This window comes from Scaptodrosophila lebanonensis, unplaced genomic scaffold (genome assembly GCF_003285725.1).
Source record: "Scaptodrosophila lebanonensis strain 11010-0011.00,11010-0021.00 unplaced genomic scaffold, SlebRS2 tig00000043-arrow-pilon, whole genome shotgun sequence".
Lineage (NCBI taxonomy): Eukaryota > Metazoa > Arthropoda > Insecta > Diptera > Drosophilidae > Scaptodrosophila > Scaptodrosophila lebanonensis.
This window is the reverse complement of record NW_022060545.1, coordinates 13,752,146-13,774,669: the sequence shown is the minus strand read 5'-3', so window position 1 is coordinate 13,774,669 and position 22,524 is coordinate 13,752,146. Positions and strand designations below refer to the sequence as shown.

Here is a 22,524-nt window from a genome sequence, read left to right as displayed (position 1 = left end):
ATGTACACAACAAGGTATTTAAAATATCAAAATTGTATCCGATTTATGATATTCCATCTATTCTAGAGAATCTCTACGGTTAAATTTGAAAATTTTAAGTGAATTTGTAGTTGGCTTTTTTGCTCATGCATCTAACGAATCATAGATTGAAATAAATAGGAAACTATGTATTTTTTTCCGTGCACATGTAAATTGATTTGATTTAAGATGTTAGAACGAAATCAACGCTCATCTGCCAAGCTTTTTAATTATGGGCTCGAAATTATAATAATTTTAGATCAGAGCATGTTGTTGTTGTTGTTCTTGTTGAAAATGGCATTTGATTATTATTGTTAGTGTTATTGTTATTGCTGCAAACATTGTTTTTGAAAGTTGAAATACTTGAGCCATGTTAGCACGCTTCAAATTGATGTTTCTGTTTATATTACTCACTTATGTATCTTCCGGTATTGGGGCACAGACAAAAACGCAAAACATCAAATTGAAAATGTGTTCAATAATAATTGAATTTATTTTAATTTTTTCTTTACGACCAGCATCTTTTTTAAGCGCCTATGCCAAATGTGTGCGTTTGTGGCCATTATATTTTTGAATTTTTTAATATAACGAAATTACCACCAAATCGCTTGATCGATAACACGTAAAGTAATTTTTCAAAAATAATACACCAACTGCAGGGGATTAGTAAATGGAACAACATTAGTTAGCAATTAAGAGCGCTCAGACAAGGTTTTAGGAATACGGCAAGAGCTTGCAGATGTCGCTACAAATCATAATGGAAAGGTGCAGCGCCCAGTCTCAGCCCCCGCAGTCACGATGATTGATTAAGCTGCCAGAATCGGACAAAAAGAACAACACTAGATCGTCTTTAGCTGCTGTTGTTGTTGTTTGTCTTTTTGTTTCTTTTTTGCAGAGAGCTGAAGCTGATGATATATCTCAGTGCGCCACCTAGCACCGGAACTTGCGCACACTTTTTTACTATTAATTGCCACAAGACTTCATATTTTAGTTGTCATCTTTGCCTCTGATTGGTAGCATCTCTTTGATTTTGTTGAGCCTCTGCTTGGTAGCATCTCTTCGATTTTGTTATGCTCTTGTTTTGGACACGTTTCATGAAGTGTCGGTGCGTTGCTGAAACGTGTAGTCTCGCTTTCAAAACCACATCTGAAGTGTAGTCGCACGCAAAACATGCCATTTGCTCAATATAAAAGGAACAAGTTGATATTTGATGATCAAATAATTCATTTTATTCTCAATTCCTCGACAGTATTTTAATCACAAACATTAGTTAGTAATAATATATAGTATGAATAATATAGTGCTTTGAGCCACACAAAAGCAAAGACACAAATATATGTACGAATAAACATTTCTTAAATTAAAGGCATCGTTTAATTATTATGAAATGTCAAAAACATTGTTAGAATTTACATAATTCTTGTTCTTAATAAACATTTCAAATGAAACATTTGCTTTGGTTCGAAATTTAAAAATATGAGGATTTACTTTTTGTAACTTTACATTTCTTTCCACAACAAGACGTATCTTTTTAAGGAGACTTAATAGAGTATTTATAATACAGAGTAATCTAGTCTGATTATGGTAAATGATAACTTAACTTGTATTTATTAATAATAAATCTTGCTGAAAAGTGAAAAAAAAGTAAATTTCAGATATATTCTACTCCTTTTGTTCAAATGAATCGTGTTGGGCTTAAGGTGTTTAATCCGTTCTGCTAGAAATAAGAGAATGTGAGGTGAGGTATTATATGTTATCAGCTCGTATAAGTAAAATAAGTAATTTCAGATATATTCTACTCCTTCACTTCAAATGAATCGTGTTGGGCTTAAGGTGTTCTATCCGTTCTGCTAAAAACAAGAGAATGTGAGGGATTAAAGTCGAATGGCAATGAGAGTTTTTTAGAATTTCCCAAAATTTAATTAAAAAGCTATCAAAGAAACAGAAATAGAAATGTGTTGAGAGACAGAGCAGTGTGCCCTAAGCTCACATCACGGCCAAATGATAGAGCTAGAAACAAAAGTCACATCAAGAAGCAAAGTGATACAAATTTGATTGTTTGTTGCTGACAAATGCGTGTAATAATTATAATTATGGCAATTTCTGAAAGAAAACCCACCACAAGTAGCTATTTTTAGCAGAACAGCAGCAGCACCAACACGAAAATAGCACCGAATACTCGTGATGTGTTCGTATAATGGAAATCGATTAGCTTGGCTGGCCGAAAACCAAGTCAGAATGCCTTCGTGCTGCTCTTGAAATTGAAATTTGCTTGCCACACAACCACAACAACAGCAATCAATGCGCGCCTGCGCCGAATGCACTGTGCGCATGCGTAGTCCGCTTCGGGCCCAGCCAGCACTGTGGCATTGTCACCCCCATCGCCCTCGCTACCCTCGAGATCGCATTCGCTGCCGTTGTCGTTGTCGTCAATGGCTCGACGGTCTCGAGCAACGCGTCATGCCGCCATTAAACCGGCCGCTCTTATAAATACGCCGTGCGTTGGCGCAGTTTTTGTTATTTGAACTTCAAATTTGCTCGAGTTCGGATCGTCGTGCCCCAGAGCAGCAGGCAGAGGCGATTTGTGTTGTCGTGCGTCGTCGTCGCTAGCGAATCGCGCGCGTTTCTTACAGCGTTCTATACGCTTGCAAGTGGGTAGAGCTGTGCATGCCATATAAAGTGATTGCTTGCTATAAAGAACACTCACACCAACACTCACATACGTCTATACTTTTAGCTGCTGACGCAATTGTCTGGATACATTTGAGTGCCTTAAATATATTAATTTTGTGAAGATGGTGAGTGAGTCTGCAAACATAAAGACTGACAAAGAAAATAGTGCATAAACAAGTGCTCGGCATATACGAACAATAAACCATAAACAATAACGGTGAAGCCAGTGATAGAATGCCAGAAAAGCTCACACTTTTTTGTCATGGCCTAGCAACGACCGTGCCAGAGGCAGAGCCGCTGCGGCAGTTGCAGTTGCAGTTTCAGCAACTGGCATCTGGTGGCGGCTGTTGTCTGTCAAACAAAATTGCTCAACCGTCGCACAGAGACTTCGACTTCAAAAACTACGACACCGACGACGACGACGACGACGATGACTTCGACGACGACAGCGTAAAAGAGTTTCTAAAAGCGACAGCAAAAACAAACAGCGTGTATGTAAATTTGCATAAATGCGATACAATTGAAGAAAATCGGTACAAGTACAAATAAAATAACAGAAAACAGCTGAAATAACGCAACGACCTGCCGCAACATCCAATGGCGTTTGCTTTTGGACAAGCCCTTGCCTCTGACTCACTCACTTACCAAGCCATTGAGCACGTGAGCAAGTGAGCGGCGCATTGTGGCGACCGGAAACACTCATAAATGGGTGACGTTTTGGCCCCACTTGTTGGCCAGCTGGCTGGCAATTCTTCACGCTCTGTGTGCGCCTCTGGCCAAAAATTACGGCACATGAGCGCGTTCTTGGCCGCTCACGCACACAGACGCCTCACAATGTGGCAATGTCGATGATGAGGCAACACGGCGCATGCGCAACGCGTCGCAACGGCTGAACTTCACACTAAACTTAAAGTTATCGCACCCCCGCTTGAATGAAACAAAGCACTTCTGAACTAAGGCGCTAAACCACTGTGCCGAACAACTGCAATTAACACTTGTAGTATCATCACAATTTTCTTCTGTCTTTGCCTTATTTTCGAGTGTCCAAGGTTGGCGTCGCAATTTTAATTGATATCTGCACGCGTCAAATGTGACAATTTACACGCAGACAACAGTCTGCCCTTCAATATTTTGTTATAGTAGTTGTCTAAAGTCTACCAAGAAACCATGGAATTTTTTTATGATGTTAGATTAGATTATATGAGCTATAGTGATGATGAGGAAACGATTTCATTCTCCCTATTTGCATCATCTACATGTTCTGAATGCTCTCCTGTCAAGGTTACTAAATCGCTGTTATTGTACCTATTTTTACTTAAAATGTGCACAAATGCAGTATAAGACAGGAAGTCGGTTAATAGAAAAGCAAAATAGGAGAACAATTTGGGTATAAGGTGTGGCTATTATTTCAACCGATTAATTTGATTTGAATTTGGAAACATATACTCGTATAATACTTCTGATTCAGTTGTTTTATTGAGAGGGGCATTGGCACCAGCATACAAGTAGTATGTAAGGTCTAACGTGTAAGAGCAGTTCTAGAAAGTATCACTGTAGAATATCCAAGAGAGTGAATGCTGTCTGACTATATCTACATTCTCTTGGATTTATTTAATAGGCCTTTCACCGTTATACTATTTTTTGCCACTACTTGTATCTACAAGATTGAGGGAACATATTACCATTAACTAGACGAGAAAACTGTTGGATCTTGGAGCATGTTTTTCAATATAGCAGCTCACGTTAATCGCAGACCATTTTCGTGCACCTTGCAATTCCAATTGAGAAGTGACTCGTCAAATTTTCATTCAGATTCTGTCCACTTACAACGACTTGGCCCAAATATGGGCCGCACCTCAATTGTAACGCAGATCCGTATTTTGTGCTCGAATTACCGACAGAACTGTGTCACGGGGGAGCTGTTGCTGTCGTTTGACGTGACTTGCGTTTTGGTGCTTCATTTAGTAGCATAATTGATTTAATTATTAAATAAGGTTGAGCAGTAGGCCAGTTTTATAATATCGATTTGATTGCTATGGCTTAAGCGGGCTCAAGGCCAAATACTTTTGTAATCAATTACACTTGCCTCAATTAGGCCAACTGAAAAACGGAAGTATTCGGGTCTAACAAGACAACACATCAAAGCTAAAGGAATGTCGTTGCCAAAACTAAGGAAGCCATTTTAAAATCATCATCAAAAGAACATATATGTACTACGCCTTCTAACAAGCTAAGAATTTATGTCGTCTTATTTTTGCACAGCCATATACAAATACTTATACAAGCGCGTAATACCAAACTTATCTTAATTGGGATGTGGCTTAATGGACACAGCTCGAAGTTTATTTCGGTTATAAAAATAAATTATTCAGAAATGTGCAGAGAACGGAACAGAATAAAATGGAGAAGATGCTCGAAATGGTAGCAAAGTTTGAGTTAAACAGAGGCACGATGACGTGTCAACACATCCGCTGATATAGTGGGGGTCGGCTAAAGTGCTGGCATCTGACAGTTTTATTACAAGTCATAAGACTTTGTGTTGCAATTGCTGGTCATGCCTTGCGCCAATAAAAGTAATATTTTAAAAAACAAGGTATTAGTGAGCCAATCTGGTAGAACAGACCGAGACTGGCTTTATGGCCTGACAACTGACAAGCGACCCAAGTGAAGTAATGAGTGCGTCCGCAGCTCACCTCAGCCGCACTTGATGTTGAATGAATGTTGAATTCTTTATTTTTAATCACACTTTTTTGTATTTGCTGCGTGTCAACATTTTCATATATATATTGCGTGGGAGGCTCATGGCAAGCCTTAGAAGCATTTGAAGTAACTTTTGTTTTTGGTTTTGTTGTTGCTATTTTAATGATCCAAAAGATGAATTCTTTGTTTTTAAAAATGCTTAACAGCCAGTTCAACTCAACAGAACACAACAATGTTGCAAGCCGACATGTTTCAATGTATTGCCTTTTTAATGGGCTGTTGTTAGATTGTTTCGTTTTTATGGCTTTAGCTTGAAGCGCACTCGAACAGCTTTAAATGCTGCCAAAGAATTCATTTCAAAATTTATGTGCTTCAGATTGAGCAACATTAGTATTCCGGGTCTCTTCCCGATTGCCATATGGGTAAATTAATCGAAAAACTCGTTTGACTGCTTCTCTAAGATAAATTAGTTCAATGTGATTTTGTTAGCCAGGCTAATACTGAAGATTAGTGTAAAGCTCTAGTAATATACTCGTATGCCTTAAAATGCCTGTGGCGCGCTCAGTGAAAGACTTAGTGACAGAATGAATTCAAGTTAATTTATGTTCGCACATTAAGTTCATTAAATCGGTTGCATTTTATTAAAATTAACGCCTTTGTGCTTTTAAATTTATCACAATATTCTGTTTCCTAATTTGCAAATTAAATGATCATAATAAAATGTCTGCCCAAATTGATTGCCGAGTTTCTTGAACCTATCTATCAAAACAACAATCCATTAGAAAAGTGCGTGACTTGTGCGTAAAACCCCAAACGTCCAGCTCACATAACCCAATTAGCAGTTATTTAGAACATTCGATACTCTACTGCATAAATTAACACCAAGTATTAAATTATAGGCCTAAAAACAACTTGAAAAATTTAACTACAGTGTTAGGAATGTAGCTGCGACCTTGGCTCATCAGCTACCAGTTTCCAGCGATGTATTTGCAGCTGTAAATTGTACGCCCCTGTTAATATTAAACTTAAAATAGCCACTTGCCATGGACTTCCACTCAGATAGCTATTTATGGCAATTATTTTGAAAATGCGTTTAAGTGCTTTGAGATTATTGATTATCAATAAAGACGACATTGTCTATTAATTTTAGTGCACACCATCTTTGTTTAGTTGCCGAAGACACCAGCAACAAAACTCAATGTCTTAATTTAAAACATATTTTGCAGCTAATTAATGTCTGCGGAAACTTTTAACGTAGTTTAGGAGCCGCCACTTGACATCCAAAAACACTTTTAAGTGACAGTAAAAACAACCTAATCCCACGTAAATGCTGTCAAGTAGTAAAGTAATATAGTTGCAGCGTGTTGAGATTTATAATGCTTACTTTTTTGAACATAGACTTATACGACCTTTTTACCATTTATTTGCAGCACCATAGCTTGCTGTGGCTCGTCTTGGCCGTACTGGCTGTGCGATGTTATGGTCAGTACTCATATGCGGCGCCGCAACAGAGCAATGGCTATGACTATCCAAAACCCGTAGTACCATTTACGGACGGCTATTCATACCCGAAGCCTGCTATTCCATTTCCACCACGAACCAGTCCGCCAAGGGTTGTAACTCCAGCACCAGCCGGATATTCGTACCCAAGGCCAGCGATACCATTCCCACCGGAGCAACCAAAGTACATACCACCGCCGCAACAGTTTATACCACAGGAGCCAAAATTCTTGGAGCCACAGAAGCCGGCAACGGGTTACTCTTATCCCAAGCCAGCCATACCGTTCCCCCCACCAACAGCTCCACCGCAGCCGAAATACTTGCCCCCAGTGCAGCCAACCAGCCCACCACAGCCAAAATATTTGCCTCCGGCCGAGCCAACGAAGGGTTACTCTTATCCCAAGCCAGCTATACCATTCCCACCACCAACAGCACAACCCCAGCCGAAGTATTTGCCTCCAGTGCAGCCAACTAACCCACCACAGCCTAAATATTTGCCACCCGTGAAACCAACAAACCCACCACAACCAAAATATTTACCACCTGCTGAACCAACAAAGGGTTACTCATATCCCAAGCCAGCCATACCGTTCCCCCCACCAACAGCTCCACCGCAGCCGAAATACTTGCCCCCAGTACAGCCAACCAGCCCACCACAGCCAAAATATTTGCCTCCGGCCGATCCAACGAAGGGTTACTCTTATCCCAAGCCAGCTATACCATTCCCACCACCAACAGCTCCACCACAGCCGAAGTACTTGCCTCCAGTGCAACCAACAAACCCACCACAGCCTAAATATTTGCCACCCGTGAAACCAACAAACCCACCACAACCCAAATATTTACCACCTGCTGAACCAACAAAGGGTTACTCTTATCCAAAGCCAGCCATACCATTCCCTCCACCAACAGCTTCACCACAACCAAAATACTTGCCTCCAGTGCAGCCAACCAACCCACCACAGCCTAAATATTTACCACCTGTAAAACCAACAAACCCACCACAACCCAAATATTTACCACGTGCCGAACCAACAAAGGGCTACTCATACCCTAAGCCGAGCATACCCTTCCCTCCACCAACAGCTCCACCGCAGCCCAAATACTTGCCTCCAGTTCAGCAAACCATCCCACCACAACCAAAATATTTACCACCTGCTGAACCAACAAAGGGTTACTCTTATCCCAAGCCAGCCATACCATTCCCGCCACCAACAGCTCCACCACAACCAAAATATTTGCCTCCAGTGCAGCCAACCAACCCACCACAGCCTAAATATTTACCACCCGTGAAACCCACAAACCCACCACAACCAAAATATTTACCACCTGCTGAACCAACAAAGGGTTACTCATACCCTAAGCCGACCATACCCTTCCCTCCACCAACGCTTCCACCGCAGCCGAAGTACTTGCCTCCAGTGCAGCCAACGAGCCCACCACAGCCCAAGTATTTGCCGCCCCCTGAACCAACGAAGGGTTACTCCTATCCCAAGCCAGCCATACCCTTCCCTCCACCAACAGCTCCACCACAACCCAAATATTTGCCACCCGTTAAACCAACAAATCCACCACAGCCCAAATATCTTCCTCCTGTTGAACCAACAAATGGATACTCATACCCCAAACCAGCTATACCATTCCCTCCACCAACAGCTCCCCCGCAGCCAAAATACTTGCCTCCAGTACAGCCAACAAATCCACCACAGCCTAAATATTTGCCACCCGTTAAACCAACAAATCCACCACAGCCCAAATATCTTCCTCCTGTTGAACCAACAAAAGGATACTCATACCCCAAACCAGCTATACCATTCCCTCCACCAACAGCTCCCCCTCAGCCACAGTACTTGCCTCCAGTGCAGCCAACGAGTCCGCCACAACCTAAATACTTACCTCCCATCGAACCAACAAAGGGTTACGCTTACCCCAAGCCTTCAATTCCGTTCCCACCACAAACTGCGCCCCCACCTCAGACAAACAAAGGCTATGACTATCCTAAGCCTGATATACCATTTCCGCCACCTAGAGTAGGGGGATACTCATACCCGAAGCCGGCGATTGCATTTGATTTCTAATCTGTCAGTGCCCCTCACTTATTAATAGACACGATTGCCTCTGTGCGTGCTTAGTGATCCATAGTAGAAGCCTGCGAACTTAAATTATAGAGAATAACATTAATAACTTAATGTAATGAGTAATTTTAATGCTGTACCTGGCCCGCGTCCACGTCATACGTAGGCATGGGCTCGGAGAACGAATTATAGTCATTAAAATATTATTCTTAAATTTATTATGTAACTGCGATAATTCGAAAATAAAACGAACGATATATATACATATACTTGCATATCACTTATATATCACTTTCAAACTCGTATTTTAATGTACATATGTATGTAGCTTTCCAATTACCCACAGCATATAAACACGTAGAGACACGATTCTGATGTAAATGTATGCTGTTGAAACTGCATTTAATTAAATTAAATAATTTAATTAATATACTTTTTTTTAAATCAATTAAAAAATTTTTTTTAATTTGTTCTTTTCTGTGTACAGGGTACAGGGTATTTAAAAGTTGAGCCTGCTCGACTTTAGCATTCATTTCTTGTTACGTTTTGATTAGGTATGCAAATTTTCAATATCAATATTGAGGAACTAAAATGTAAGAGTTTTCAGAATTTTGTTCCTCGTGTCGCTAAGATTTTATTCTGAGTTCACAAACTTCTGCTTTACATTATGTATGTATATTCACAACATATATACAATAATTAAAATTTAAGCAACCAAATATCTGTGAGCTTCAAAAGTAGAAGAAATTAAGCAACACAAACGAAATATTGAGTTATAATAAATGATTTGTGGGTCAGTTGCATAGATTAACCAAAAATTATTTTCCAATTATATACCTTTCAAAATATCGGAGTATTAATATTGATATTACTATCTTAGATTCTATAGATTCTATAGTAGTTCTGTACTGGGTAGCTTCCATAAGGTTTCCAGAAGATGACAGATGAGGAAGATGAGAGATTAAATACTTACCCCAGAAACGACGGGCTACTACAAGTAGTTCAAATGTATAGAGATACAAAAGTATTTACACAACGAACAGTTTTATATGTCTTTCATCAATAATGCCTTTTTATTGTCGTTGAAGGTATGTAGCAAATAGATAAGAAGGTTTGTCCTTGCATAACTTCATCCACGCAGAATCAAAATATAGATGAATGAAATGATAACAATTCAAACGAACATTTTTTTGTGTGTTTTATAAACAAAGCCTTTTTGTTGTTGTTGAAAGTATATGGCAAACAAATAAGTAGGTTTGTTGTGGCATACCTTGGTCCATGAAGAAACCAAATCTAGATGAATTGAAAAGATAACGATTCAAACGTCAACATAAGAAGCAAATGAACTGATGCGTATTAGTGTTTCAAAGTATTTACACATTTTTCATATGCGTCGGGGGTTTAAGCACAATCCTTTGACTTAATTTTCTTCTTCTAAATGCAAGTTACATATATTTAATGTTAATTTAATTATTGTTACTCATATTTACTAGATTCAACCAAGTGTCGGGCAAAATTAAGAGTCAATTTGAACCTAATTTTCGTTATTTTAGTGTGATACCATTTCGATCCTTATAGATAGTTCTCGGCTACTTCATAAAGGGGCAAACACTTCCCCCCACTCCCCCCCCCCCCCTATGGGGGTTTTCCCGATTTTCCATTGGTATAATCGCCTATATTTCGGAGACTATAAGACCTAGGAACACCAAATTTTAGTGCAAGATGCCTTATATGAATACGCAGAAAATGTATATTTCCCTCCCTCTCCCCAGTAATTAATGACCTTTCATAACTGCCGCAATTCTTGGAATTTCGAATTTCAAATTGCAGTTAGTGATTATGTGTCCGTATGCCAAGTTTCATCATGATAGACCGATTTAGCAGGAAGTTATATCCATAAATATATTTGCTGCCCATGCGCTGCCCGCAGCTGCTGTTGATGCTGGTGCTTTGGTTGACTGCAAACATGTTTACACAGACACAAATAGACGCGAATAAAAATACATACACTCGCATAGACGCAACTGCTATGTAAATGTACAATTATACACCTTTTACGTGAGTTCGAATACTGAGAGAGGTAAAATCGAGCATTTTTTTTTTTTTAATTTTCTTAATTTTTTAAATTTCTATAATTATTCTAAACATATTGAAAGTCGGGACACCCGACTTCAGCTTTTTTACTTGTTATTATTATGAGTATTGATAATGATACATATTCTGTAAATATTGTTACTAACGCATAATTTATTACAAAGCTCTACTTACATGGCAAATCACATTTTATTACTCTAGTACATAGTTTGTATATATACTGGTATGTATGTATTTACTTTCCATAGCGAGTGGTTTCACATTTTAGATTGCATGCTATACGGCATTAACTTTAATTATTTTTGCACTGAGAGCGAGCCAAAAAGTATACTTCATTTACTTCCCAATTATAACACAGAGAGCCACAATATTTGTCAAACTTATTTGAATACATTTCACAAAACTGTTTTAATGAAACGCGCCTTCTAATTTATTAAACAGATTTCGTTTTTTGCTCACACATTTCCTGTTTGAGAATTGAAAGTAAAGAACGCCGCGAATATCTTAAGATGTTTGATTTTTTATAGCTTGATAAATCATTAAATTACTAATTGTTTACTTTTGTCAACTTCACCAAATTACTTTATTAGTGCATATATTAAATTGCTCACTGACTTTTGCCTTTTCTGAATAGAAACTAGCATTTCCTGCTTGTTAGCACTGCGATAGTAAAAATAAAAGGTTGTTTTGAGTTTATTTTTCGATCTTTATTTAGCATTTTCGTTTTCCTAACAACTGCCTTAGAAATTACAGATATATCATTGAACCGTTTAGAAACAAATCAATGCACGGCCTACTGATTTTGGATTGATCCTCGATAATTACGGTGTTGTATAGGCTTTTAGACAGCAATGTCCCTTAGTACTTGCGGCGACGGATGACGCGACGACGCTGGGTCTTGTAGCGGTAGCCATCGTTAGCAGAGTAGGTGGCAGCTGGAGCAGAAGCAGCAGAGTCGTATGAGTCAGCAGAGTAATCAGCAACTGGTGCAGCCTCATAGCTGGGAGCTGGGGCCGAAGCTGCTGGGGGCAAGTATTCGCTGGATGGAGCAGAAGCGGCACCCTGGAAGGGGGGCAAGTAGTCGCTGGAGGGAGCACCACGACGGTGACGGCGCAGGACAACGCGACGGCGGCTCTTGTAGCGGTAGCCATCGTTGGCAGAGAAGGTATGAGCTGGTGCGACGTCAGAGGCGGCGGTCTCGTAGGTCTCAGCGGGAGCGGCGTAGGAAGCAGCTGGGGCCGAAGCAGCAGCGCTGTAAGATGGAGCACTGTATGACTGAGGAGCGGCGTAGGACTCAACTGGGGCCGAAGCAGCAGCGCTGTAAGATGGAGCACTGTATGACTGAGGAGCGGCGTAGGACTCAACTGGGGCCGAAGCAGCAGCGCTGTAAGATGGAGCACTGTATGACTGAGGAGCGGCGTAGGACACAGCTGGGGCCGAAGCGGCAGCGCTGTATGATGGAGCACTGTATGATTGAGGAGCAGAGTAGGAGACAGCTGGAGCCGAAGCAGCAGGAGCAGCGTCTACGCTGTAGCTGGGTGCAGCATACGATGCGGCTGGAGCAGATGCAGCGCCTACATGGCGGTTAGGGGGCAAGTATTGGTTGCTGGGGAGGTGGCTGACGTCAGCAGCGACAACGGCTACGAAGGCACAGATCAACAAGAATTTCTGGAATAAACAAATATTGAGTTGTTAAATAACTTTTCACGTTCCTGCAACTAGTTTGCCGAAGGATTGTCGTACCATTTTGCTCGATTGTACTGATCTCCAGTTCACTGTAGAAGCCAAGTGGAAATGATGCTGCTATCAAGCTTCTACCACATATTTATATGATTTTAATCCCGCACTGCTGCTTTGGTGATTCTACCAAATTAGCATTTTGCATTTTATAATTTATGTGTATTTTTTGTTTGTTCTTCAAGAAACAAACGCAGACACCGCTCAAAAAAAGAACATTATAGTTTTTGGTAGCAGGTTTCTGGCTGGTTTTGATCTGTTGCGGTGCGGTCGCGTGTGCTCTTGCCGGTAATGATTTTTATTTGTTCCATTACGCATATGAATCCCGACATGCAGCCTGCAACTCGATTAAATTGGCAATGATGTGGCATTTTAATGGCTTGCTGAAATCGAGCATGCAAAAAGCAGGTTCCACAACTGCCTTTTTCTGTTGCCTGTCAAACATCTGTGATCTTCGCGCGTGCCGATAAATGAATTTAAATCGAGTTTCAATTTGTTGTTAACGGCCTGTAATGGCAATAACACAATAAGACACTGCTATATTGGCATAATTTATTTATTTTTAATACCACAGAAAATTGAGGTAGACATTTTGGCAGACAGAAAGTCGAAAAAAGTGTTGCATACTTAGCGGATCTTAATTGACATTGGGTGTATTTTTTGAATGTTTGATCATATCCGCGGGTGCTCTGCATTTCTCTTCAGCGGATAAAATGTAAAATGGTCTTAATCTTTAACCTATTAAACCCATAATTGATATACATTTCATTAAAACAGCTAAAGCCGCATTGAAATGATACAGACATTTCCAATTAATAAAATGAAATAATTCGAAATTCAATTAAATATGTTAAATAGGCTTCTAAGCTCTGAAGCTAAACAAGTGAAGAAGCAATAATCGGTTGTCTCGGCTTTGAAATACTCTGCACATAGATTAATTAATAGAACTTAAAATATTAACAAAATTTTTAAAGAAAAAAATTTATTTATTTTAGCACCCTTTGTATTCGAACTCACAAAAAGGGTGTATAACTGAACATTCGAAAAGGAATTGTGTCTATGTGAGTGTATGCATGTCTATATGTGAGCATGTGGGGAGAAAATCAAAAATGTTAAAATTATAACAGGGCTAGATCGATAAAAATGGCTTATTACTAAATGCCATGCACCGTTAAATTAATTTTTCAAATTCGTTGAAATATTAATGTTTGAAATATTACGGAACTAAACAATATTTAATCACAAGACGTATCAGTGTTGTCAGTGGTTTCTTTCTAAAGCTTATGTAATTTATATAAAACAGCATTAGAAAATGATTTTGAATATTTAGAACTATTGCACAATCAATGAAAATAATCAATGAATAATATGCAGGGAAACTCTAACTCTTAATGATTAAAAACGTTTTTATGGATTTGTTTTTTGTTATTTTATTTCGTTGGTGAAAAGAGGAAGGATTCTAATACTAGTATTTGCACTCCAAAATGAGTACAAATCGATCACTTAATAAAACAAATCTGTCTAGGAAAGTTTAGTGGCGACGAAGCACAACACGGCGCTGAGTCTTGTAACGGTAACCATCATCGGCGAGAACAGCAGACTGCTGAGGAGCCAAGTATTCGTTGCTGGGGACGGCGACCTCAGAGTATTCCTGAACTGGGGGCAAGTACTCGTTGGAAGGCAGCTCGTTGACATCACGACGGTGACGACGATAGACGACACGACGGTGGGTCTTGTAACGGTAACCATCATCGGCGAGCACATGAGCTGGGGCAGCCTCAACTGGGGCAGAAATTTGGATAGGAGCAGCCTGGATGGGAGCAGCCTGGATAGGAGCAGCCTGGATGGGAGCGGCCTGCACGGGTGGCAAGTATTCGTTGGAAGGAGCAGCGACAGCTACAGATTCCTGAACTGGGGGCAGGTACTCGTTGCTGGGCAGATGGCTGACATCACGACGGTGGCGACGGATCACAGTACGACGCTGAGTCTTGTAACGGTAACCATCATCAGCAAGGACAGTCTCGGCAGCAGGGGCTAGGTATTCGTTGCTGGGGGCAGCGACCTGAGCGTATTCCTGAACTGGGGGCAGGTACTCGTTGGAGGGCAGCTCGTTCACATCACGACGGTGGCGACGATAGACGACGCGACGATGGGTCTTGTAACGGTAACCATCATCGGCCAACTCATGAGCTGGGGCAACCTCAACTGGGGCTGAAATTTGGATGGGAGCAGCCTGGATGGGGGCAGCCTGGATGGGAGCAGTCTGGACAGGTGCCAAGTATTCGTTGGAAGGAGCAGCGACAGCTACAGATTCCTGAACTGGGGGCAGGTACTCGTTGCTGGGCAGATGGCTGACATCACGACGGTGGCGACGAATCACAACACGGCGCTGAGTCTTGTAACGGTAACCATCATCAGCAAGGACGGTCTCGGCAGCAGGGGCCAAGTATTCGTTGCTGGGGGCGGCGACCTCAGAGTATTCCTGAACTGGAGGCAAGTACTCGTTGGAGGGCAGCTCGTTCACATCACGACGGTGGCGACGATAGACGACACGACGGTGGGTCTTGTAACGGTAACCATCATCGGCGAGTACATGAGCTGGGGCAGCCTCAACTGGGGCAGAAATTTGGATAGGAGCAGCCTGGATGGGAGCAGCCTGGATGGGGGCAGCCTGGATAGGGGCAGCCTGGATGGGAGCGGCCTGCACGGGTGGCAAGTATTCGTTGGAAGGAGCAGCGACAGCTACAGATTCCTGAACTGGGGGCAGGTACTCGTTGCTGGGCAGATGGCTGACATCACGACGGTGGCGACGGATCACAGTACGACGCTGAGTCTTGTAACGGTAACCATCATCAGCAAGGACAGTCTCGGCAGCAGGGGCTAGGTATTCGTTGCTGGGGGCAGCGACCTGAGCGTATTCCTGAACTGGGGGCAGGTACTCGTTGGAGGGCAGCTCGTTCACATCACGACGGTGGCGACGATAGACGACGCGACGATGGGTCTTGTAACGGTAACCATCATCGGCGAGCTCATGAGCTGGAGCTACCTCAACGGGTGCAGCTTGGATAGGAGCGGCCTGCACGGGTGGCAAGTACTCGTTAACGGGGGCAGCTACCTGCACTGGGGCAGCTTCCTGCACAGGGGGAAGGTACTCGTTAGAGGGCAGGTGGCTGACATCAGCGGCCACGGCTGCGATCACGGCGAAAGCGACCAACAAAAGTTTCTGCAAGTATACACAACGACAACAAATTTGCGAATGAGTCTCACGTGATTATATTCGATAAAGTCCTTGAATTATAAAGTTTATAGTCAAACGGAAACACTGATTTGTTAATACTCGGATGGGTCACTTGGGGTCTTTGAATGCATACCATTTTGACCGATGAGCTGCTTGTTCACACCAGTAAAACCGAAACTCTAATGAAGAATACGCAGAACTTTTTGGTATTTATACAAATTCTTCGCTTTTCGCCTCACATTACAGCGCTCACAACTCTGCGCCAACCTCCGCGCAGTCGGAGTAGTCGCTGCGTCGCCGCAGCGGTCGTTCGCTTGTAAATTCGCATAAGTTGTTGGCTCGGCCTACGTTCTAAGCCTCTCTTGCGTCGCCATCGCTTAGGTAGATGCTCGCTAAAGTTTACTCATTCTGCCAACGCCGGCGTCGGTGTCGACGTTAACGCTTACATTTGCCCAAAAAAACAAAAAAAAAACAAACAAAAAAAACAATTTAAAATAAAAAAAATAAGAAAAGCTCGAGCGGCCAGCATCTGAAGTTCAAAGTCAAAAAAGTTTAATAGCTAAGTCGATCGAATGCTCACACTATAGGATTCTCTTAATTGTTTTATTTAATTTTATGCAAAACTTTGATGGACAGCAGCGCTTGCACACACACACAGACACACACACGCACACACACACACACATTTGAGCAGACAATCGCTTTCTGTCAGCGGTTGTTTACACCTTTAAGAGTTCAGTTTTTGGAGCACAGAGCTTGGCTAAGCTCAACTCTTTTTGGTCATTGTTTCTATTTTGTTTCATTCACACCGCTTTATAACGCGCTCGATTTGAATTCAAACGATGAGTTATATGTTTCAATCAAACTTGATCAGTTCAAAAATTGCCTTTGCAGCTTCAACTGAGAGCTTGTGTATTTTTTTCCTCTGTTTATTTCTGTTGAACTTCGTGTAGTTACCAAGCTGCTGTTATTCATTAATCATTTAATAGGAACTGCCAAAGCGGCATACAATCAAAAAGATCATATAATTATGATAGTTTCCTAAGAGCGCATCAGTATATTTCGTTATACATACATATATTGTGTATTGTATATGCCGGATATTTGCCACACATATTTCGGCAACATGTCCAAGCCCCTTCATAAGTTCATCCTCATGCAAATAAAGCTGTTGCCACCTTACCACCAAAACATTTGATTTGCCAAGTATTTCTATTTGTATTTAGAGTCGGGAGGTAAAAAAAGCATTTAATTGAAGGCGTTTTTTTTTTTCTTTTGCAACCGAAGCGAAATCCGCATGATTGATGGCCAACCGAATTGAAATTGAAATAAATTACGAATGCGACAGCATCTGTTGGCACATCAATTTCAATGCTAAACACTGTCATAAAACAAGGCTCGTTAGTCGCATCAGCTTCAATTGGTTCCGCAAATTGAAGGATACCCTAAGATGACTAATGTTGTGTTTTAAAACACCTGTTGCATAGCTTTTATAGCCTTTATAGAAATTGAATGTCAAGAACAGTACATTGACATGCACTACCTTCGGGTGATTCGCACGGTCTTAAAAACAAAAGTGCACTTTTTTTTTTGTAATACCCTTTTTCAATTGATGCATTGAAATTGATAAAATACTGATTTATTCTTATATTGAATCTTATTTCTGTTTAAAGCAATTGCAGTTATCTAGTTCTATTCTATATTTTATTTATAGCTAAACAGGCAGCATTACTTCCAATTGTACAACGTATACGTGGAGTCACAAAAATAAATCTACAAAAGTGCATTTAAGTGATTGTGAAGCGATGTAAAAGCATATACGAAATAATAACTTCACGACTTGCTGTGAAAGAAAACAATGAATGAAAAAAAATGTATAATTATGAAACATTTGATTTTTATTTACTTTTCGTTTTTGACATTTTCAGATGGTTATAAACTAAAGCCTATATGTGTATGTACTTTTACAAATTTATATTTCTAAATAAACAGTTAGCATGCCAACTGGAAGCGGTGAAATTTGTTAACATAAGACTGGGTAAAAGACGGATTCGAGTTTTTTTAAGTCCTAACAGTCAGTCTTTTCCTGCAAGTATGAAAGTTTATATGGACGCCGTAAGCGAAATGTGAACGCCGATAAAAAGCTACTGCTACTGCCATTATATATTTTATTTTAATTATTTTACATTATTTATAGTGTTGAGGTTACTGGACTCTGCAGCACAAAACTATTCTTTAAGTTTTTTGAAAACTGGTTAACCAACCTACTCCTACCTGGTACTTCAGCTTACAAACTCAGACTTTAATCAGGACTATGGTAGTCTTGATCAACTGGAACAATACGTATTATGATGAAGAACGCTGCAAGCTAAATAATTATGTTTCTGTCAAGAATATTTCCCCAGACATATTTCCATAATAAGGAACGGGGCAATATTTACTCATTTATATTTGCTCATAGACTTAATATAGCTACAAATTATAATTGATATATTAGATTGGACTGCATTTTATAAATCACATGTATTACTAAGCATTTCCGTCTCCATAGCTGAGCGTTCTCTAATGATAGATGAACTTGGAACAAGTTTAAGAATTGCTTCGATGACACGGCCTGCTGCTCTTGGCGTAGGTGCCTGGTCTGACAGGCTCATTACAGTCCACAGATCAGCATACTATAGTTTTAAAAAACTATTTTGGCTAATAGCACGAGGTTTGGCAGGGTTATTAATTGTCTAATTGGCTCGTTCTATAAACAATATAAGTCCGTTGCTACAGTTTGTGGCTGGTGCTATCAAATAATTGTTATTATTTTTCACGTCATAAACATTAACAGTCTTACTTTTCTGGTTTCCTTCACAATATTCATGCCGACTTAGCATCAATATCGACGTAGACTAAAGCAGCATCAGCTTAATCACAGCCTGGTAAACATCTTTCGCTTGTTGCGAAGCCGGTCCAATCCCCCAAACACTTAAAAGTGCCATTTCGGAATTAGCGCTTATGCTAAAATAGCAAACTATGCAAATTAGTGAATGGCTGCTGTCGCAAAGAATAGAAAATACAACAGCAATGAATAGCAGGGACAACAACAGCAACCACAATGACAAATCAAACAATCAGCTTAAAATACAACAACCACTAAGCCGATTTTTAATAGACATGTGCACATATTAACAAGTCCACGCGATACCAAATGAAGGCGCATCCCATTAACAGCAGCTGGAAGAGCAGGGAACAGCTCGAAAAAGTGCACAGTGGGGTAAATTAATGCGAAACTTCATATTATTCTTAAAATTCGTCAATAAGTTATTAAAAAAACAAACCAATTCAGTATTCCATGGGAATCAAATGTATAGTTTAATTGAGTCTAGCTGCTTTTCACAAAAACAAAACTTTTCCATCATAGCGAACGAATATTTTTGGACGTGCAATGAATCTTCTTTAGGCAGTGGACCGCACAATCGTACTTTTAAATTGGATTGACCTTTATCATACTATAGTGGAAACTGAATTGCCAAAACTGTGAGCTGGCTTCCATGATTAGTGGAAATATCGAACAAAATATTATTCACTAATTCAGTTATTAATTTACAGTAAACGTTCAAAAGTTGATAAAAATATCAAAAGCAGCTTTTTTTAATTCCAGACAATTTGTTTCTAAAAACTGTATGACTTAGGCTAAGAAACAAATAAATGGCCCATTATATTCTTTGAATCTGTTATCAAATCAGTAAAACACAAATTTAATTTGATTTGTATATAAGTAGTACTATCAATAATATTAATTATCTAAATCTGTTAATCACATAAAAATATTTCAATTTTTTTTTCATACAAAAAAGAAACCTCATATAAGTATACTTAGAGACGATACTGATAATAAGGACGACTTATTATTGTTTCCCTTTTACTTTTACTTAATTATTTTTAAAACTTAAATTTGAATTTTGATAAACAACCAACCCAAAAATGATATACAAAAAATAAACGAACAAATTTTATAGATTTAGTGATAAATCTCTGATCTGTAGATAAACATTTTATTTATAGATAACAAAAATAGTTTAATTGATAAAACAAATAAGGCTACAGTCTTTCATTAAATTTATTGTGCCAATCATTCCTGGGCCAACTACATATGGTATATAATAAAGTGAAAGGGTAAATATAGTATATCTCACTCCTAGACCCACAAACAATTTACCTTAATAAGAGTGACTTACGCACAGCCCGGTCGATGTGACAGCTATGAATAATACAAGCCTACAGACAAAGTTTGGCGTCTCCAACAGTTATGGCTCAACAGGAGAACATGTCTATATCGCGACTCGTTTCATCATGTCGATAATTATGTATAGTACATATAAATTGAAGTTTGTGACGCCCCGTTTTGGCTGTTAAAAACATTTGATGAATAAACTTACTAGTATACCCTTTAAACCAGTTCCTTGGATAGTCATGGTTAGCTGGGATATATAATTTTTGCCTGAAGAGAAAACAGTTTATTCCATTGTGCTGTGGTAGCGGTGCCGTTGCCATTCATTGGCGGTGATAGTTGGCTGCTGTGTGCTTCAGTTGCGAGCCATAGTAACAACGACCACTTAAAAAGCGTCTGGCTTGGTTTTTTCTGCATAATCCGAGAGGAGGCCGCGTCGCTCTGTCTAATAAAACCTCTTGCTTTTGCTTAACTTATGCAAATTCTATTCTAATTAATATTATTTCCATTTGTGCTGTGTTTCGACTTATGAAGCAACTCCTTTCCCTTGCCTGCCGCCTTTCCATTGCTTTTTGCCAGCACACACACAAACACACGAGCACACACAATCGAACACACAACCACAAGCACACACACAAACCCCCGCCAATTTATTTATTTAGTTTTTAAGTACGATTTTGAATTTTATGATAAATTAAATTTTTTGTTTTGTTTTTGTTTTTTCTGCTCTTTTTCATATAATTTAAATGTGTGATAAATCATTCTTGAAACCAGTTCTCTTGCTCGCTCGCAAATTGTTGACTTAGCATAGCTGCAAAAGTAGCAGCGGCATCTAGAAAGTGCCGCCATGTGCCGCATCAAAGACTCTACCGTAAGAAAACACACGCGCACGCTTCCAACACCCGCTCATAATAAATTCATACGCGTGGCTCAATAACTTAACAAGTTCCTTTCGCTTGAAGACTTTGGCTATTTTTGGCTTATGGCTAGATGTTCTCCGGGCCTTCGATTTACGTAGAACAGAAACGCAGACGCACACACCATCTGAAGCGCGAACATTATGGGGCTTCAAGTTGGATTTCATATTAATCATCTGCCGTGGCACGGACATGCCCATGTCATGTGGCTTAATTGTTACTGTGTGTATTTATAAGTGTGTAATTCAACTCTTGCCAAATCTTTCTATGTTTAACAAATGACGCAAGGCACCCATTACATGGGTTCCCACACTGCCTTACAAGCCAAGTGCTTGCTGTAAGCAATTTTATTGGCAGCACCATCATTAAATGAAGGTCTGGAAATGAAGATGGAGTTGCGGCTGTGGCTGGAATTGGGATTATAGGTTGGTTGCTGCTGCCTTCAGATCATTGAACTCAAACTCCAGCGAGCCACACACATTTTGCACAGCTATAAAAAATCGCACACATTTTGGAAACCTTTTTCTGTAATCAGCCGCAAACCGAATCTCCAGATGTAGATTGGGTCTGATGCGATGAGCACTGGCCATTGGCAAATCAAGAGGTCACCTTGAGTGCAGAGTCTGGCAGTCGGAAAAAAAACGCTGTCTTAATTTTATGCAAAGCTTCGCTCGCGCGACTTAAATGTTACTCATTTCGGACTCGCGCTTAGAGTTGTGCTGAAAGTTTGCCATAAATTATATTAATTTAATTATTCTTACCTGTGTGGTTTCGTGTTGGTTTTTGGGGGCATTATGCTTATTTAGGTTCAAGTGAGTTGAATGCTTTCATTTAAATGCACGCGTTAAGTGATTAATGAGACCTTAGCCAAAGAGCTTTCTACTTACTGACACGCTTCTCTCGTTCTCACAAATGGTGGTTGCAATCGCTTCGGCCATATTTGGGTCAAGTCGGTGCAGTCGGACAATAAATACCTAAATATTAGCCACACAGAAGCATGATTTAAATTTCAAAGTTATCATAAAATTTAATAATTGTCTAACCTAGGACAGATCTTAAATAAACGATAAGATTAGGAAGAAAAAACATTATTTCGATGTTTTGTAGAATATGCAAGAAAGCTTTGAAGAAAAATAGAAGAAATGAAACTGTAATTTTTTAAATAATTAAGTAAAAGTAAGTAAAATGTTAACAAAAAAATCAGACTTCGGAACTAGTGCAGTGAATGCTTTTGTTTTTGTCATTTAAAGTAACAGCATTCTGTTCGAGAATAATATTTTCAGCTATTTGGACTATTTGAACTATTCGGGAAGCAACAGCTTTCAAATGGTCATCAAAATCGCTTCACCTAGT

At 39.9% G+C, this 22,524-nt stretch overlaps 2 protein-coding genes across 2 annotated transcripts; one reads left to right on the top strand and one right to left on the bottom strand.

The window, feature by feature from the left end:
- The first annotated feature begins 5,091 nt into the window (after positions 1 to 5,091).
- LOC115622539 (proline-rich extensin-like protein EPR1) lies at positions 5,092 to 8,969 on the top strand. The gene is made up of 2 exons (XM_030516503.1): positions 5,092 to 5,112; positions 6,822 to 8,969. Exons 1-2 carry the CDS (start codon positions 5,092 to 5,094, stop codon positions 8,967 to 8,969), a joined length of 2,169 nt encoding a protein of 722 aa, XP_030372363.1.
- Positions 8,970 to 11,918: 2,949 nt separating this feature from the next.
- Positions 11,919 to 22,109, bottom strand: LOC115622538 (proline-rich extensin-like protein EPR1). The gene is made up of 4 exons (XM_030516501.1): positions 22,059 to 22,109; positions 14,333 to 16,020; positions 12,588 to 12,693; positions 11,919 to 12,257 (listed from the first exon to the last, which is right to left on the bottom strand). Exons 1-4 carry the CDS (start codon positions 22,107 to 22,109, stop codon positions 11,919 to 11,921), a joined length of 2,184 nt encoding a protein of 727 aa, XP_030372361.1.
- Positions 22,110 to 22,524: the final 415 nt, after the last annotated feature.

Coding starts and splice junctions, on each gene's coding strand:
- LOC115622539 (XM_030516503.1), top strand. CDS start 5,092: ATGGAGAAGATGCTCGAAATG. Junction 5,113..6,821: donor TGGAGAAGATGCTCGAAATG/GTAGCAAAGTTT, acceptor ATTTATTTGCAG/CACCATAGCTTGCTGTGGCT.
- LOC115622538 (XM_030516501.1), bottom strand. CDS start 22,109: ATGGCCGAAGCGATTGCAACCACCATTTGTGAGAACGAGAGAAGCGTG. Junction 16,021..22,058: donor AGAACGAGAGAAGCGTGTCA/GTAAGTAGAAAG, acceptor GTATACTTGCAG/AAACTTTTGTTGGTCGCTTT. Junction 12,258..12,587: donor ATGCTGCACCCAGCTACAGC/GTAGACGCTGCT, acceptor GAGACCTACGAG/ACCGCCGCCTCTGACGTCGC.